The sequence below is a fragment of the Artemia sp. Qi Xiang Cuo genome, chromosome 2 (genome assembly GCF_049724085.1).
Source record: "Artemia sp. Qi Xiang Cuo chromosome 2, ASM4972408v1, whole genome shotgun sequence".
Lineage (NCBI taxonomy): Eukaryota > Metazoa > Arthropoda > Branchiopoda > Anostraca > Artemiidae > Artemia > Artemia sp. Qi Xiang Cuo.
Genome location: NC_142795.1, coordinates 51,467,668 through 51,486,552, shown reverse-complemented (window position 1 = coordinate 51,486,552; position 18,885 = coordinate 51,467,668). Strand labels below are relative to the sequence as shown.

Sequence of the window (18,885 nt, the reverse complement as noted above, 5' to 3'; positions counted from 1 at the left end):
TCAATGACATTAGCTAAATAGTTACGAAGATGAAAGTGAAGAGTACCAAAATGTTAATCCAAGCTGTACTGGTTTTTAAAAAAGAAAGTAAAAACAAAAATTAATGATAAAGTTGAGTATTTCTACTAAAAATATCAATATCATTTTCTAAATTTTATAATTTTGCTCAAAAGAGGCAGTCATAACTTCACCTAAATTTAAGGAATGAATTTATGTCACAAAAACAATTTAGTCTTTAATCTGTGTTAAAACACAAGCTTGAGACAGATTTGCCTCGATATTTATATCGTTTAATAGTAAAAGAATAAACATGGTAAATCACATAATACTGCAACAAATCAAAGACGTTTAACTTATTCAGTCCCAAAGTACTTCTGCCCAAAGTGATTCGGAGCCACAGCATGTAGTTCAGACGTTAATATTTTCATCTAAAAGAAAAAGAAGTAAGCCCATAATATACATACGATAAAATAACACTACCACAAACTCATTGCAGAACATAGCAACCTGAAGCCAACACAGCTGTATATGCTCCTCCTTCGTCCCTATCTATTCAGGGGCCACCTGAAGCCAATACAGCTGCATATGCCCCTCCTTCGTCCCTATCTATTCAGGGGCCACCTGAAGCCAATACAGCTGCATATGCTCCTCCTTCGTCCATATCTATTCAAGGGCCACCTGAAGCCAATACAGCTGCATATGCTACTCATTCGTCCCTATCTATTCAGGGGCCACCTGAAGCCAATACAGCTGCATTTGCCCCTCCTTCGTCCCTATCTATTCAGGGGCCACCTGAAGCCAATACAGCTGCATATGCTCCTCCTTCGTCCCTATCTATTCAGGGGCCACCTGAAGCCAATGCAGCTGCAATTGCCCCTCCTTCGTCCTTATCTTTTCAGGGGCCACCTAAAGCCAATACAGCTGTATATGCTCCTCCTTCGTCCCTATCTATTCAGGGGCCACCTGAAGCCAATACAGCTGCATATGTCCCTCCTTCTACCCTATCTATTCAGGGGCCACCTGAAGCCAATACAGCTGCATATGCCCCTCCTTCGTCCCTGTCCATTCAGGGGCCACCTGAAGCCAATACAGCTGCATATGCTCCCCTTTCGTCACTATCTATTCAGGGGCCACTTGAAGCCAATACAGCTGCATATGCTCCTCCTTCGTCCCTATCTATTCAGGGGCCACCTGAAGCCAATACAGCTGCATATGCTCCTTCTTCGTCCCTATCTATTCAAGGCTTCAATAGTCACCCCTCCCATAAAGTTCCGATCCCCTTTAAATTTTTTCGTATGGTCCATTCTCATCCCATTGGGAAACAGTCTGCCTTTCGTTTGGCTCCAGATGGATGGCCAAACAGCACAGTCTCTGCCAATCTATCGTCCTTCGTTTGTAAAACATGACCTAGCCATCTTAACCATTCTTCCATTACAGCTCTAGAAAACCAAATCAAATCGCATATTGTTTTTTGTTTTATATTCGGTTGGTCAAACGAATACTTAAAACTATCCTTAGGCAATTTCTCTGGAAAGAATGTACAAGACTTCCTCGGCCTTTTAAAGCCATACTTGACCACTCTCATTACCGTGACTCCCAATATTCAAATATTAGTTCGAAGATTTCTTTCAAACTTTGGATTGCTTGCAAACTTTCTGAACTGCTATAAAAGATGACACTGCTGCAAAAAAAAAAAAAAAAAAAAACCTTTTAAGAGTTGATCCACTCAGCTTTAAAAATGAGAATAATCAGATAGGAAATACAGAGTCGCCAGAATATCCCTTGAATTAAAGGAGTTACATTCCAGCGTTCCAAAATTTTAGTCGAATTTCTAATAAGCTCCAGATTTAGACACGTCCTAGGACATAACGCTCTAGCGTTATCAAGCTCATTTTTCGCACTAAAATGATCATGACTTAATTTACACACTTAAATAATCTCTGCTTATAATTTTATAGAATTCAGAGTAAAAATTCAAAAGTTCGTGATAATATGTAAGTAAGGACCGAGTCAGCTCAATTGTAATCGGACTCTAAAAATCAGAATTTTGATATAAAAAAATACATCAAAAGATTCGACATTTATGCTTATTCCAAATATATAAGATTCAATAAGTTTAGTCTTACCCGTCAAAATTTATCAGCCTGATAAAATTTGCCTCATTTTCGAAAAAGTGAGGGGGAGGGAAACCCCCGAAGAGTCAAGAAATCTTAAAGAAAATCGCATCGTCAGATTCAGCATATCCAAAAAGAATACTGTAGAGGTTTCAAGCTCCCATCTGCGAAAATGTGGAATTTTGTATTTTTTTGCCAGGATTCTCTTCTGGCAAAAAAAAATATACAAAATCACAGATCACAGATGCGCATTTTTTTTCAGGGGCGATCGTATCGAACCAATGGTCCTAGAATACCAAGAGAGGGGCCATTCAAACAAAAACTGTAATTTCTAGTACTATTTTTAAGTAATCGAAAAGATTCGAGTGCAACTAGCCCCCCACCTCCCATGCCCCTTTTTTCCCCAAAGTCATCCGACCAAAATTTTGAAATAGTCAACATATACTAGTTTGAAATTGTTCAACATAGTATAAAGGTTCAATAACAATTCCTTTGGGGATAAATACCCCCCCCTTGGGGAAAGGGCTGTAAGTTCTGAAATTTGCCCATTGTTTAGACTACGTATAGTGTTTGTTATCGGGAAGTATACAGATATTTTTCACGGCGGGGGATTTTAGTTGGGGGGATTTTCCAAGGAGATAATTTTCCGTGGGGAGGGAAGTTTCCGGGGATGAACTTTCCAGGGGAAATTTTACACTGGGGAAGTTGACAGAATTCCTATACGAAATTCTTTTTATTTGTCTTGTTTCCTCTTTGACGACTTAATTTTACATGTGGAGTTGTTCCCTATGAATTGTCCAGGGGAAATTTTCAGCGGGGTTGGAATTGCCAGGTGGATTTTTCCGTGTGGAGAGGGATTTTTCGCAGGAGAATTCTCCATAATGGAATTTTACGCAAGAAAAACTTTCCGATGGGGGAGGGGTCCCTAAAAAATTCTGCACGGAGGAGGTAATTTCTGGCGTGATTTTCATAAAGATCATAAAATAAAGTCTTTTTCAAATGAAAATATGCTAACGAGAATTTTTCAGGTGGAATCGCCTGCAAGAAATTTTCCATGAGGATGGAATTGTCAGGGGGGAATTTTCCAGGTGGAGAATATTCTACGGGGGAGGAACTCGTCGATGGAGGAATTTTACGTGGGGGGAATTTTCCATGGAGGGTGATCTAGATTTACCAGCATTATTTGAAAAAAAAATTCAGAAATTAAATAAAAAAAAAATGGATTTTTTCAACTAAAAGTAAGGAGCAACATTGAAACTTAAAACAAACAGAAATTATCCGTATGTGAGGGGAGCTGACTCCTCGTCAATACCTCGCTCTTTACGCCAAATTTCGACTTTTTGTCCCAATTCTTTAAGAGCGCCTCATAAAACACAAGGGCGATATAATTAGAATATGGAAATTTTTTTAAAGTACTAAAAACTTTCACGTGAAGAGCGAGGTATTGACGAAGATGTAGCCACCTCATATACTAAATAATTTCTGTCCGTTTCATGTTTTAATGTTGCTCCTTACTTTCAGCTGAATTTTTTGTATTTAATATCTGAAAAAAAAACCATCTGTCTTTCCAAAGAACTTCATTTAAAAACTAAAAAAAAGAAGGCAATAACAAAACAGTAAAACTAGTTTAGGGCTTTTAGCAGTTTTTTGTTGTTGAAGAAATGAACAAATAAATAAATGCTAGGGAAGCTATCTGTTCCTTAAATATCCAGTACTGAAAGTTGCCTAACGCTTCCTTTTAGTTACCTGTCATATCTGAGGAACCTAAAACGGAAATTCCAGCCTTCTTTTATGTAACGTTTATCAAATTTAAAGTCAACTATAAAAAATTAACATGATTTTAGGAAAAAAGGGGGAGGACAGCCCCCCCCCCTAAACAAAAAAAAGATTCTGATGAAAACAATACCATGAAGTTCAATGTCTGCGAACACTAAATGGTTTCTGTCTAAAAGAACTGTCCAAAAAACTTCACGGATGGATAGTCATGGATGCACATTTATTTCTTTTTGTTCTTCTTCAGATGAATGAATAAATTCCGATTACGCGTTAAGAACAGATCCTGATACGGTGTCAGACCCACTCTCGTAGCGGTAAAACTTTTAGTGCAAAATGCAAGATTACATTCATATATTTTTCTGCAAGGAGGAGGGAAGGTATCCCCTAATTGCCCCAATGATGTTGATTTTTCAAAAGAGCTCCTGCTGTCTTGAAAATTATGAATGGTGATATGAATCTTTACTGAAAGCTTATAAGAATGTAAAGTATATAGCCGCTTGGTACCTGAAGGTCTTTTATTTTCCTTTTATGCTACTAAAATTCGATTTAAAAATATTTGTCGTTTGCAATTCTAAAAAACCCTCCATATTAAAGCAAATATATAGATGACCGTTTTCATTATTGAAGTGCTTTCATGAAATTAAAGCCATCTTTTGATAATATGTGGTGTTTTCATACAAGCACATATAGAAATTTCCCACCAGGAGTATCCCTAAGGTGGCTACTCTTATCACGAGGTCTCCCAGAGGCACTACTCCCATGACGAGCACTAATGCCATGTTTCTACCCTTACTTAATAAAATGCAAATAATCGTAAACATAATACCCTGCCCTACTACTGGTAATATGCATTACTACTACTTAATATCTACAAAAAATCTGTCAACTAAAAACAAACCGTTATTCAATAACAAAACAAATTTTTCAATTAAAACAAGCGGGACTCGAATAATATTAAATATGAAATCTATAAGGAGCAGAATTTAGTTTATGTGTAGCGATTAATCAATACATAATGAAGCAAAACTAAAGTAAACAGAAAGTCACACAAATATGCGTGGTTTTTCCGACTCCCCCAAAGCCTAACGTGTCAATCAAGCTTTACTGAAAATGAAGTACAGTTTCTTTTTCAAATCATTCAGAAAATCAAATACTGCTTAAACTTTAGAGATTTTTTTTGCAAAAGTATGTTACTATGTATATTTAGTATATGAATATTATAAAAGTATATTTAACATGGAATAAATAGTCATCGAGTTCTTTTTATTACATTCTTTCTTTTCAAACATATAGAAAATCAATTGGCCAAATAGAACTGTCAATTTAAGCTATTTATTTAGTTTTCAACAAAGTGAAAAAGACAATCTAGCATATCGAAAGGTTTGAAGGACAGCCAAATTCTATATATTAGCAGAAAAAATTTCTCAACATAAAATATTGACAACTAAATGAAAATTGCCACTTGAAAAAGACTCTAATTTTCGTCGATATTATCTTTTTTACTTAAAATCCATTCCTTTCAAATTTACACAAAAGTCAATGACTAAACAAACTCTTCAATTTAAGCAATCATAGGTGAAACTAGTAGATGTTACTCTTTTTCAAATATTGCAAACTATAGCGGATTTCCATCATCCTACAACATTCTTTTAAAGCGAAAATCCCGAAAAATGAACGCGCTTTTGCAAGCCAGCATTGTTTGCAAAACTTGAAAAGAAAAAAAGACAATGAAGAAATTTCTTGGTGGACTTGGATGACAAGATTCAAAAACTCTAGGAAACTCTCAAATTCCTTTAAAATATTGTTTAGGAGTCATTAACATCGACAAAAGTTGTTGACGTAATTGGCGTGTTAGTAACTTGTACCGTAGATGATGCCTCTTGGAATCTGAAGCAATATCTAAAATTCCCGTTTTGTATTTTTGTTCCGCGTATCAGAAATGAGAAAAAAAAATGATTCTGTTGGCTGAAGTAAAAACCAACAGGATTTAAATCTGACGATTCAAAACCTGGCTTTGTCCAACAATGCTACAATGTAGTTCATAGTTTCAATTTATATTAAATCTTTGTTTTCGTATTCAGTTACTACAAAGAAAAAGTACTGTCATTAATAACCCCTTTAATGTTGCTTGTCTTAATAAAGCTCCATACAATCAAAAAAAAATATATATTTTTGCAGAAGAGATTTCAACTGGGGAAGCGAAGAAATTTCTCTCCGTGTTTACGTATTGTGAAAATCCAGTTTAAGTTTTCAACACGTTCACAACCCTTTAACTACTAAAACATTTAAAAAGTCGTTAAACCTGAAGTCGGAACAAACCTTGCTAGACAAATTATAAACACAGAAAATGCCTACAATTAAACCAAATAACAGGTTCTTATCACAGCTATTCTTAAACATGCCTACACTCCGGTAGATACGCGTAACTTCTCGTAGAGGAAAACGTGAAAAGGGAGGATGTAGTATGCTCGTCATAACAGCAAAAAGGCAAATTATAGCAGCAGGTATGACAATTAAACAACAATCACTAGGACTAGTCTAAGAAGTACTTTTTAAGCAGAAGAGTCATAGCCTTGGTTATACGCCTTGGCTCTCCCTTGAAGTTGTAACATATCCGGATATTTGTCTTTACTTTAGTAGGAGTACTTCAATAGGACTTGATTTCGAAAAAGTAATGAAAAAGACTAACCGCAGGAAAGTGTTCAACAACGGAATGGGCAGCTTGAGGAGTGCAGAATAAATTGACTAAAATTATATTTTCTTCAGGCACCTGATGGTCCTTCAACACTTTTACAGACCTAATAACGGTATTGCCTGTACTCATGATGGGATACATCAATAAGATCTAAAAATAAATAAAAACCAATAAACAATGCATGTGTAAAACACCATGCATACGTAAGTACATAAATGGCTCTTAAAGATAACAAAAATTTTTGTAAAAAGCATAAAAGATTATTCGCGAGGTGGAAAGCGAAGCCGGCTTACCATTCCATTTTCTATTTCATTATTCGCAAATAGCGGAAAGCTACCAGATGGCTATTGAAGAGAACACAAGAGTTAGCTAGACTTGGAAAGGAAATCCAGCTCACTAGTAGAAAGTGTTTTTGGCTTGTGTTTCTAGCGCGAAATTCAAATTATTGCGCTCATGACTTTAATAGAACTCCCGATTTTGAATATTTTCTTTATTTTGTCATTTACTTCAAGAAATGAACAGAAAATTTCAAAACCTTGCAAAATCACAACTGAGACCCATTATCAATGCTGGTTTATCGATAAAAATTGATTATGACAATGGAAGCGTGGTCAGTTTTTAAATAGTTTACTTTTTCACTCACTAATCACAACTAGCCGATACATATTTTCACTAGCTTGTCTTATACGACAGCTTCGCTTTCCATTGATTTTTTTGCGACTGGCACTTTTTGCTGCTTAGACTTCGGCAACATCGGCTTGTCGCGAATAATCCCCTGTAAGATATTGAATTAATAATAAAACCTGAAAACAAAAACACATATGTGAAAGTACAATATATTTTAGATGTAAAGCATATAATTCTTTATCTAACGATAATTCTTTTATACATTATAAATTTTAAAATTAGTGTAAAAAAAATCACTAACACACAGACAAAAAAAGGAGAAAAAACAAAAGATCAAAGCCTTAAATTACTGAACGAAAAGAAAAAGGGAAAGAAAGGGAGATAGGAGAGGAGAGAGGCGTAGCCCATTTTAAATTGAATAAAAAAGCATATTCAATGGGAAAATTTTCTTACATCAATTATATACCAAAGGTAGGACCCTTCATATGCAGCGCAATAGCGCTGCCTAAGTAAAGAACGATGTTGTCACAGTGTATTATTTATTTATTTCTTTGTTTTTTTTTTCTTTTAGACCAGGGCACTTGGTATTGAAGGAGTTGTCGTAGAAACTTCGAAAAGGGCTCTATTGGAATGTTGAACGTGCGGGGTTCACCACTTTTAAAGGCAAAAATAGCGCAAAGAGTTGCTATACCACTTACTGGAGGGAGAGATCCCTCTTCGGCCCCAAAATAGTGGAATTTCCGCGGTTACTCCAACGATTCCGTATATACTAGCGTGACCGGATAGTCTAGGGCCACATTTAAAGCCAAAGTTTACCGATAAGATTTCTAACTATCTCTTTAGACTCGACCTAAGCTGAAAAGTTAAGAGTACATAGTAAAATAAAGCTTACTGTAATCACTACACGTTGTATAACAGAACTGATTTCAAAAGGACTCTTTCTCCCAGCCCACTCCACTAGTCGCGTGCTGTGACAGGAGTTACGAGGGTGGTAAGTGAATCTTTCCAGCCAATCCCAGGACTTACTATTCTACTGGTCAACCCCTTTAACTGCGTAATATCTTACCTCGTGGTCTATTAAATACGTACGCAATTAAAAGGGCCTAAAATGGTGTCACAAAATAAAAGGAAAATTACTATTTATTACTCGGGGAAGGAAAATAATTAAGGGGCCAAAAGAAATGAATCTGGGAGGGACATTTATCTGAACAAACCGGGACCAAGGGTTCCGCATTTGGTTTTCAAAGTTGAAGTCCCCAAGATTCGTAGAAATTCACAGTGCACAGCACAATCAAAAACAAAAATTTTCTTGTTCTCACGAATTTACATTTGAGAGGAACTGAGAATCGGTTTCTGGCACTTTCGATGTTGTCAGTCTTCATAAAAATTGGCTAGACTTGATTCTTAATTTCCACCTAAAAAAACAGCCTCGCATATCAATAAAAAAGCGAATTGTCCCTTGGCATAATTTTAAATAACCTAGGGCCGGAAATGCAAAGGCCTGTGAAAACGATAAAGGTTCAGGAAAATGAAGTAAAAATCTGAGCGAACCATGACTCGCTTTTTTTGGTTCCCACCCCCTAAAATAATCGAATGAATAATACTCGGCAATGAGAGATGAAGATAATATTGAAGACTGGAAAGACAAGGCTTCAGTAAAGGGATCACAACTCGTCCGTCAGTTGTGCATCGAGGAAAGGGGCCATCTTTCACATCTTCCCTCAGGGGATCTTTCCTACGGGATTCCCCCCCATCATAAAGGAAAAAACCCTCTTTTGAGTTGATCAGATAAATATTAGATTCCTTTTCAAGTTTTTTCAATCCGAATCGACATTCAATATTTCCCAACTTTCCCCCACCCCGGTGTCGGTCATTCATCTCTCTTTTGTAACCATCTTCTTTTATTCCCCATGGGTCTTTGACCTCTTTTTCCCCCGTATTATCTATGTTTTCAAGGCACAGCCCATCCAACATTTTTTTGTTTTTTGCCACTACAGACTAAATCACCAAATTGTGTCTCTTCTTTGCATGCCTCTTTTCGTCTCTACTTTTTTTAATTCTGTTATTCGCGCAAAATAATATATCACCGTTATATCTAATTTGGACTCCAGTGTCCACTATCTTTGACTAAATAATTTCATTGTAGCTCCGTTTAATATCTCTTTTCTCTTTCTTAGTTTTCTTTTCTTTTGTAGTAGCATTAAATAAATCGTCATGAAATCTGAATTGGACTCTAGTGTCCATCTACGACTGTCTTTCTTTATTGTAGTTCCGCTTAATATCTTTCTTCTCTCTTTTAGTCTTTTTTATTCTTACCGCAGCAACAAACATTTCGTCATCAAATGGGAATTGAACTCCGACATTTGGTTTTTCAAATTCTACTAGAACTTTTCGAACTTTCCGAGGAAAAGCACGCACAATAAATTTTGTCTCATTTTTCTTTGGTACAATCTGTATTTTAGGCTGGCCTGTACTTGTTAGCACCCTATATTCATTAAAAGTGTTTTCAAGTTTCCCATTTTCTGGAAATTTTCCCGAAAAATCATTTTCGCGCGTCTTATTTTCAATATTATCTTGTCTATTTACTTCCGCATCCCATTTTTGTGGATTATCAACATTTTGAACTCGCGTATCAAGTATTTCGTTTTTCCGACAGGGTGGCACAGCCTCCCAATTTGTTTTATGGGCCGGTCCACCTCCCTGCCTTGTCAACGAAGTAGCATATTTTCCCGTAAAAGTGTTTAATGTCAGGTAATCTCTGTTCTATTAATTAGGTCAGTTCGCACATAAGTTTGATCACTGCAAGAATCAATTGCCATTTCAACTAATTCCCCGTTCAATTTTCCGTATATCTTATGCGACTCTGCAAATGTAGTTAAGGAGTGGTTGTATTCTTGTCACCCAATTTTCTCTCGGTAATCCGCTTAATTCCGCCGTTTTTTCAAAATTGTATAAGTATAAATGTACATCTTCATTTTCTTTCATTGGTTGAAGGTTTATTGCCTGCATTCTCTCTATTGTAGACGATTTCTGAGGCTCTTGGTAATTTTTCCCTGCAATCATTTCCATTATGTATTTTCTTTCCTCTCTGTCTGCCTCCTCCTTTTTTTCTTTGGCTTCTCTATCTCTTTCTCTTTGTTCTCTATCTTCCTTCTCTTTTCGTACTCTGTCTAATCTTTCATTCTCTATGAAATTTAAAAGTTGTTGTGTCATATCTATTTGAGTGCTTTTTCGTGAGCTCCTGCTGGAAATTGAACTTCTACTACTCCTGCTACTTCGCCTACTCTGAATCTCCCTGTCTTTATATTCTCTTAATTCATTTTCTGAGTCTGCTCGTTGTATAATATTTTCTTCTCCCCGCAACTCCCCTACTTTTTGTACCTTCTCTGAAGGGTGAGTTTGTTTTGTTATTCTCGTTCTTTCATGTATTGATTTTTCCTCATGTATTATCGCCACTGTTTCTTTTGTTCGGGTTTCTCTATCTGCGAGTAATTCTTTCTGCCTTTGTTTTAGACTTTTCTCTTCTTCTCTGGTTCGTACCGGGGATCGCTCTATTACTGATTTTGGTTTGAAGATATCCTTTTCACATGTCTCAGAAATGTCTATTTCATCTGTTGAGTGATATATGATTCTATCTGATGGTGTTTTTCTTAGGGTATTTCCAGCGGGAGTCGCATAAAATTGTGTGTCTGAATCTGATTTTTGCTTTACCGCGGTAGATCTTGTCTGAATTCTTCGTTTGTCCGCCATTATTTCAAGCTTTATTTAACGTCTTTCGTTCAAATGAATATCCTTTTATCAATGTCTCTTTTTATCCTTTCGTGAAAACTTAATTCCTTTTAATTTGCCGATTATACGTGGGTGGCGCAGCCTCCCTTGTCTCACAAGATAATTATTCGCGTGATTTACTGATTCTTAAATTTTATTACCTATTATTATCCGACTAGGCACAGCTCAGATAAAAAATTTCTCTTTGCGATTTTTTATATATGTTCCCACAATAGGCTACTTTCTAGGCCAAATTAACCCGTCTCTTCGAAAACGCGGAATTCTTTTATTATCAGATTTACTGATAGGACCCTAAATGACTGCCACCACATATTGGATGTTTAATGTGCGGGGGTCACCACTTTTAAAGACAAAATGGCGCAAAGAGTTGCTATGCCACTTACTGGAGGGGAGATCCCTCGTCGGCCCCAAATTAGTGGGATTTCCGCGGTTACTCCAATGGTTCCGTATATACCAACGTGATCGGATGGTCTATGGCCACATTTAAAGCCAAAGTTTACCGATAAGATTTCTAACTACCTCTTTAGACTCGACCTAAGCTGAAAAGTTAAAAGAGTACATAGTAAAAAAAAGCTTACTGTAATCACTACACGTTGTATAAAAGAACTGATTTCAAAAGGACTCTTTCTCCCAGCCCACTCCGCTAGCCACGTGCTGCGACAGGGGTTACGAGGGTGGTAAATGAATCTTTCCAGCCAATCCCAGGACTTACTAATTTACTGGTCAACCTCCTTAACTGCACAATTTCTTACCTCGTGGTCTATTAAGCACGTACGCAATTAAGAGGACCCAAAATGGCGTCATAAAATAAAAGGAAAATTAATATTTATTACTCGGGGAAGGAAAATAATTAAGGGGCCAAAAGAGATGAATCTGGGAGGGACATTTATCTGAACAAACTGGGACCAAGGGTTTCAACAGGCTCACTTGAATGAAAATTGAAAGAGCTTGTGCCCTTTTTAATAGTCGAAAGTGATTGGAAGGCAACTAACACCCTTCCACGCCCAGAATTTCCCCAAACATATCCAATCAAAATTTTGAGATCGCCACTTTGTTCAACGTAGTTGAAAGATCCGAAAATTATGTCTTTGAAGAGGACACTCCCCCCAAAGCCATCAGGGTAAGGGTTGTAAGTTACGCCCTGGGGGCATATAAGGTTTTTATAGAAAGCGTTGTCGTAGAAACTTCGAAAAGGGCTCATTCGATTGCAAATTAAAAGGGCTAGTGCCCTTTTTAATAGTCGAAAGTGATTGGAGGGCAAATAAACCCCTCTCACGCCCACCCTTTCCTCAAACACATTCAATCAATATTTTTAGATAGCCATTTTGTTCAACGTAGTTGAAAGTTCTGGAAAATAGGTCTTTGAGGATGACAACCCCTCCCCCACAGCCCTCAGGACAAGTGTTGTGAGTTATGCTCTGGGGGCATAAAACGTCGTCATTGAAACTTCAAAAAGGGCTCATTCGATTGGAAATTAAAAGGGCTAGTGCCCTATTTAATAGCTGAAAGTTATTGGAGGTCAACTAAACCCCCCCCCCCTTTCACGACCACTATTTCCCCAAACACATCCAATCAAATTTTGAGACAGCCATTTGGTTCAACATAGTTGAAAGTTCTGGAAAATAGGTCTTTGAGGATGATAACCGCCTCAGAGCCCTCTAGGCTAGGGTTGTAATTTATGCCCTGGGGGCATATAAGGTTTTTTATAGAAAGCGTTGTGAAGAAATTTCAAAAAGGGCTCTTTTGATTGGAAATTGAAAAGACTAGTGCCCTTTTTAATAGTCGAAAATGATTGGAGGCCAATTAACCCCCATCTCATGCCCACCATTTCCCCAAACACATCCAATCAAAATTTTGAAATAACCATTTTGTTCAACGCAGTTGAAAATTCTGGACATTATGTCTCTGAGGATGAAAAACCCCCACACCCCTCAGGGCAAGGGTTGTAAGTTATGCCCTGGGGGCATATAAGGTTTTTATAGAAAACGTTGTCGTAGAAACTTCAAAAAGGGCTCATCCGATTGTAAATTGAACGGGCTAGTGCCCTTTTTAATTGTCAAAAGTGATTTGGGGGGGGGCAACCAACCCCCTCTCATGCCCACCATTTCCCCAAACACATCCAATCAAAATTTTGAGATAGCCATTTTGTTCAACGTAGTTGAAAGTTCTGGATATTATGTCTTAGAGAATGACAACCCTCCTTCACAGCACTCACGGTAAGGGTTGTAAGTTATGTCATGGGGGCATATAAGGTTTTTATTGGAAGGTCAAAAAGGGCTCATTCGATTGGAAATTGAAAGGGCTAGTGCCCTTTTAATAGTAGAAAGTGATTGGAGGGCAACTAACCACCCTCTCACGCCAACCATTCCTCCAAATACGTCCAATCAAAATTTTGAGATAGCCATTTTTTTCAACGTAGTTGAGAGTTCTAGAAATTAGGTCTTTGAGAATGACAACCCCTCACAGCCCTAAGGGTAAGGTTTGTAAATAATACCCAGAGGGTACATAATATTTTTACAGAAAGCGTCGTTATAGAAACTTCAAAAAGGGTTCATTCGATTGGAAATTGAAAGGGCTAGTGCCCCTTTTAATAGCCGAAAGTGATTGCAGGGCAACTAGCCCCCCCCCCCCCACCATTTCCCCGAGCACATTCAATCAAAATTGTTAGATAGCCATTTTTTTCAACGTAGTTGAAGGGTCCGGAAATCATGTTTTTGAGTATGACAACACCCCCAAAGCCCACAGGGCTAAGGTTGTAAGTTATGCCCTGGGTAATGTGTTTATAGAAAGCGTTGTCGTAAAAACTTCAAAAAGGGCTCATTCAATTGAAAATTGAGAGAGATATTGCCTTTTTATAAGCCGAAAGTAATCAGAGGGATAATCAACCCCCCCCCCCCACGCCCATCATTTCCCCGAACATTTCCGATCAACATAATGGTGAAAAGTTATGCCCTTGGGGCATATAAGGTTTTATAGAAATTTTTGTCTATGAAGTTTCAAAAAGGGCTCATTCGATTGGAAATTGAGAGGATTAGTGCCTGTTTTATTAGTCAAAAGTGATCAGATGGCAAATGCCCCCCAACGTCTATCGTATCCCCAAACACTTCCAATCAGAATTTTGATATAGTCATTTTTATCAGCGCATCAGAAACTTCTAGAAATTATGTCTTTGAGGGTGAAAAATCCCCCAAGCCCTCGGGGCAAGGCATGTAAGTTATGCCCTGGGGACATATAAGGTTTTTATAGACAGCGTGGTCATACAAACTTCGGAGGGGGTTCATTGGATTGGTAATCAAACGCTCTAGTGCTCTATTTATGAGTCAAAGTTATCAGAGGGCAGCTACCCCCCCCTTACACGTCGTATTGTCCTACAATGCATCTAATAGAAATTTTGAGATAGCCATTCTATTCAAAATAGTCTAAATACCATAACAAGGTTTTTGGGGTTGAAACAAAAACCCAGAGACTGGGGGCAAAGATTTTAAGTTATGCCCAGGGGGTATTTAAGGTTTTTATGGAAAGGATGGTTGTTTAACTTTAGAAGATGTTCAGTCTTTCTCCCAGAAAAAAAACTGTGTCAATATAAAACGAACAGAAATTAATTTAAATTTTTTTTTCTACAAAATAAGGTTTTCAAAAAAAAGTAAAGAACTCCACTAGACCAAAAATGAACAAACAAAGAATCAAATAATCTACCAAGCATACAACTACTCCAAATCAGAATCAATAAATAAATGAAACCTAAAACAAAGAGAAATTAAAATAAAAAACATAGTCAAATTAAAAACGAGCAAAAATTAATATGAGTAGGGTTCTAAACCCCTATGCTTTCTAAAAGCCAGAATATAATTTGTACTTTACTGAACAAAGTTTTTTTAAATGTTTTCACTTTTATAACTTTAAGAAATCAAAAATTAATTAAGATTTTAAGGAATAAATATCAGCATATGTATATTAAACTAACAATGCACATTTTTTTCAGTAAATTCATTTGAAGTTTTTTAAGTAAAGTACAAATTACATTCTGGCTTTTAGAAAGCATGGGGTTTAAAACCCTACTCATATTAATTTCTGCTCGTTTTGAGCTTGACTATGTTATTTATTTTAATTTCTGTTTCTTTTGGGTTTCATTTATTAATTGATACTGATTTGGGGTAGTTGTATGCTTGGTAGATTTTTATTCTTTTTTCGTTCATTTTTGGCTTAATGGAGTAGTTTACTTTTTTTTGAAAAACTTATTTTGCGGAAAAAGCGTTTTTAATTAATTCACAAAGAAAAAGGGATATGTAAAAAACTTCTCAAACTGACACCTAATGAAAATTTTTAAGAGACATAGAATATTTTCATCGATTATATTCAAATTTTATATGAATATACATTTCGAGAGATTTGAATGAGAAAGGGGGTAACAATAAAGAAACTGTTCATCATGACCGTTAATCATTGTAGCAGCGATAGCTGCAACCTAGTAAAGAGAGAAAAAACAGGTTCAAGGAACTAGGATATCACCCTTTATATTTGTAGAATACTGAAAACCAGCGCTTTACTGAAAACAGAGATTACATGATTTTTCTAGAGAGTCAAAATTGCATACCAAGATTCATTGATTTCATGACCGGCGATAAGACTATTGAAAGCGTCATAAATTACTCTTTTATTTTCTGCAAGCTGCTTAAGCACTTTTTTTTTTACTCATAATCTTATTTTCTTCAGTGGGTTTGTGTTTTCAGAAAAGCACCAGTTTTTTAGAATTCTCTAAATATTAGAAATTTCAAGAGTCAAATTTATTTGAACCACTTTTGCGGATATATGTTGCATAAACTGCAAAGCAATATTTCTTGTTCTTTTTAAGTTTCAATTTCGCTCTTTACTTCCATCAGAAAAACTTTGTTTTTAAAGCTAATCGTAGTCGAACAACACACCAAATATTCACGGGGATAACAAACATTAATAGGTTGACACTCAGCTCTTTCACCCTTAGTGGTCCTATAAAAGGCAAGAACTGCTCAGAATAGTTTTCTAGTATTTTCTTTTGGCTTAAATTATTTATTTAGCAATAACGGAAAAATTAACTTTCAAAAAATAGCACTAATAATGATTGGAATTGAATTCAGATTATCTTTTAGCTTTTTATAGCCTTTATCACACAAAAGCTTTAGATGCAACGAAGCTGAGGAAGTAACCAATCATTTTCCGTATATTTGCTTTAGCAAAACAAAAATCTTGTAAACAAATTTGCTTTTGATATGGCTTCCCAGAGATAAAATTATTGTGACTAATAGTCAATATGGTTTCACTCTTCATCTTATCTACAAAATGATTCCTAAGTATGTCGGATGCACTTAAAAATTTAACCTATAGCATTTACGTCATGAAAAGCAAACAGTGTCTTTTTCATGTTAGTTTTGGTTTAATTATAATTTTTATAATGCCAAAGACTATAAATGCCTAAAGAAGGTACGATAACCAAGTACAATAAAGATACGAAAAAAACAAATCTTCAGCATTTGAGCAACAGATACATTTTTGGCACTAAAACGTTCAAAAAGATTTACTTATAGCCCGAATGGCTCGAAATCGCCCGTGCAGAAGTGCACCTTTTTTTTATGGAGAATAAAGGCTCGAACTTTAATTGCTGAAATATTTTCTGAATTAAATACTTGCTGCCTGTTGATTCGAATTGAAACTGAAAATGCAGAGGCGAGCCATTGATAAGCCCAATAAAGAACATGACAATGATACTTGGTAATTGTAGACTCGAATGAGCTATTTAGAATCCATTGGATACATACTGGGCGGCTCCAAACTCCCCAATATAATGGAACAAAAATATCCTCCAAACACTGTAGACATATAACGAGCAGAAAAGTTGTTAGCCGAACATGCTAAGGACACAGATTGGTCGATGCGGCACTAAATGTTACACCGATTGAGTTTGGATTTTAATAGAACCCTCAGGCTGAGCAGTTGGAACAGTCTGAGCTACGGTTTGAAGCAGAAGCGCTGTATCAGAGACTGCTGGCACAAGGGTTTAACCAAGAATATCCGGCTGATCCAGAAGCGACCACAACACTGTATAAGAAAACGAATGACAAACTATTACATTAACAAAAAAAAAGAAGAAAAAAAAAGCACAACTTTGGGTCCAACACACGAAGACACTATCACCTCTGAGAATGGTGATAGATTCTGAAAGATCTGACAACTTCAAGCTGTAATCGAAAACGATCTAGTACGTGTTTTTGTATTTTGCAGCAAGTGGACATACCTTTGCATGATGTCTATTGGACTGTATTCTTTTAGTCGACCCACAGCGATATACAGAACTAGAGAATTCATTGTTTGTAATTCGGCGAAGCAATAGTAGCTGGGCAGGATTGTTTCCTGATCTATTAATTGAGCAGATATTGATGAGGAACCTAAAAACACGTAGAGGCTTGACAAGAGCCCAGGGATTCTCTAAAGACCAGAGGGACATCGGCAAGGCCAACTTTTGCGCAAATTAGTTCTTTAATTTCAAACCCTTCTTAGCACAATCTACGTGACAAGCAACCAGCATGTTGAATTACAATCCTGACAAACGCCCCTTTGACAGCCTGCATGCACATAATGTGTTTTGATTTAATTCAACACTTCCCTCAATATTCCCCTGAAAGTGTTACCTTAATGCACTTGGCCTTTTTATACACCAAGAAACATGTCCTGCTTTCCCGATATTAATTAAAAAAAACTTTTTCCACAAAATAAGTTTTTCAGTATTTCAGTATTTTTTTCAGTAAAGTGCAAATTATGTTCTGGCCTTGGGATGGCATAGGCGGTTTGAGCCCAACTTATGTTAATTTCTGCTCGTTTTGAGTTTGACTCGGTTATTTATTGTAATTTCTGCTCGTTTTGGGTTTCATTTATTTATCGATGCTGATTTGTGGTAGTTTCACGCTTGGTAGATTATTTGATTTTATTTTTGCTCATTTTTTGTTTAATGGCGTTCTTTACTTTTCTTTGAGAAACTTATTTTGTGGAAAAAGTTTTTTTTAATTAATTTCCGTTCGCTTTATATTGACATAGTCTTTTCAGAGAAAAAGAAAATAAAACTTTAAATCTTTTCGTTTTTTTAAGAATTTATAGTTGGCCTGCAATTTGTATGCTGGAGAAAAATTTTCAGCAATTTTTAACAACATACACCCTCTTAAAAATCTGGACACAAATAGTAGTATTTAATTTAGTTTCATACCTCCTCTAGTTGACCTGAAATGGAAAACTTGATACCATTCGCAAAAAAATCTGTTTACTTTCTTTGATAGCTCGTATACACTTACGCTATTTTGATTTGGTTAAATTTTAAGAGCAGAAGTAGCCCCAAGTTTGAACATAATGTCCTTCGTCGTTCCTGGGAAACTGCTGAGATGCCTTATTGGGAATTAGCATTAACGCAGTGCATTTTGATTTAATCTTATGGCAACATTAAGTTATTAAACATAAAGGCAAATGGGACGGTGGGCGTGGGAGGGGGATTAGTTTCCCTCCAATCACTTTCGACTATTAAAAAGGGCATCAACCCTTTCTATTTTCAATCGAATGAGCCCTTTCGAAGTTCCTAAGAAAACTCCTTTGATACAAAGTGCCATGGTCTAAACAACAACAACAACAAAAAAATAATACATTATATCCACATCGATCTTTACTATAAAATGTCAAGCCTTCCAATTACTTCCGACTATTAAAAAGGGCACTTGGCCTTTCGAATTCCAATCGAATGAGCTTTTTTCGAGTTTCTACGACAACACTTCCTATAAACACCTTATATGGCCCCAGGGCATAAATTACAACTCTTACCCTAAGGGCTGCGAGGGTGGTTGTCATCCCCTAAGACCTAATTTCCAGAAC

General features: G+C 36.5%; 1 protein-coding gene across 2 annotated transcripts in view; it reads right to left on the bottom strand.

The window, feature by feature from the left end:
• Nucleotides 1–257: 257 nt before the first annotated feature.
• The window catches only part of kri (uracil phosphoribosyltransferase krishah), a 32,764-nt gene continuing 14,136 nt past the window's right edge, over nt 258–18,885 (bottom strand). Inside the window, exons 4-5 of one of the 2 annotated variants that reach the window (XM_089108168.1) lie at nt 6,580–6,735; nt 258–428 (exon numbers count right to left, since the gene is read on the bottom strand). In XM_089108168.1, coding sequence (XP_088964294.1) covers nt 354–428; nt 6,580–6,735 — 231 coding nt within the window. In that variant the 3' untranslated portion in view covers nt 258–353. The remainder of the gene's footprint in view (nt 429–6,579; nt 6,736–18,885) is intronic. The other variant, XM_089108167.1, reaches the window with a different exon arrangement.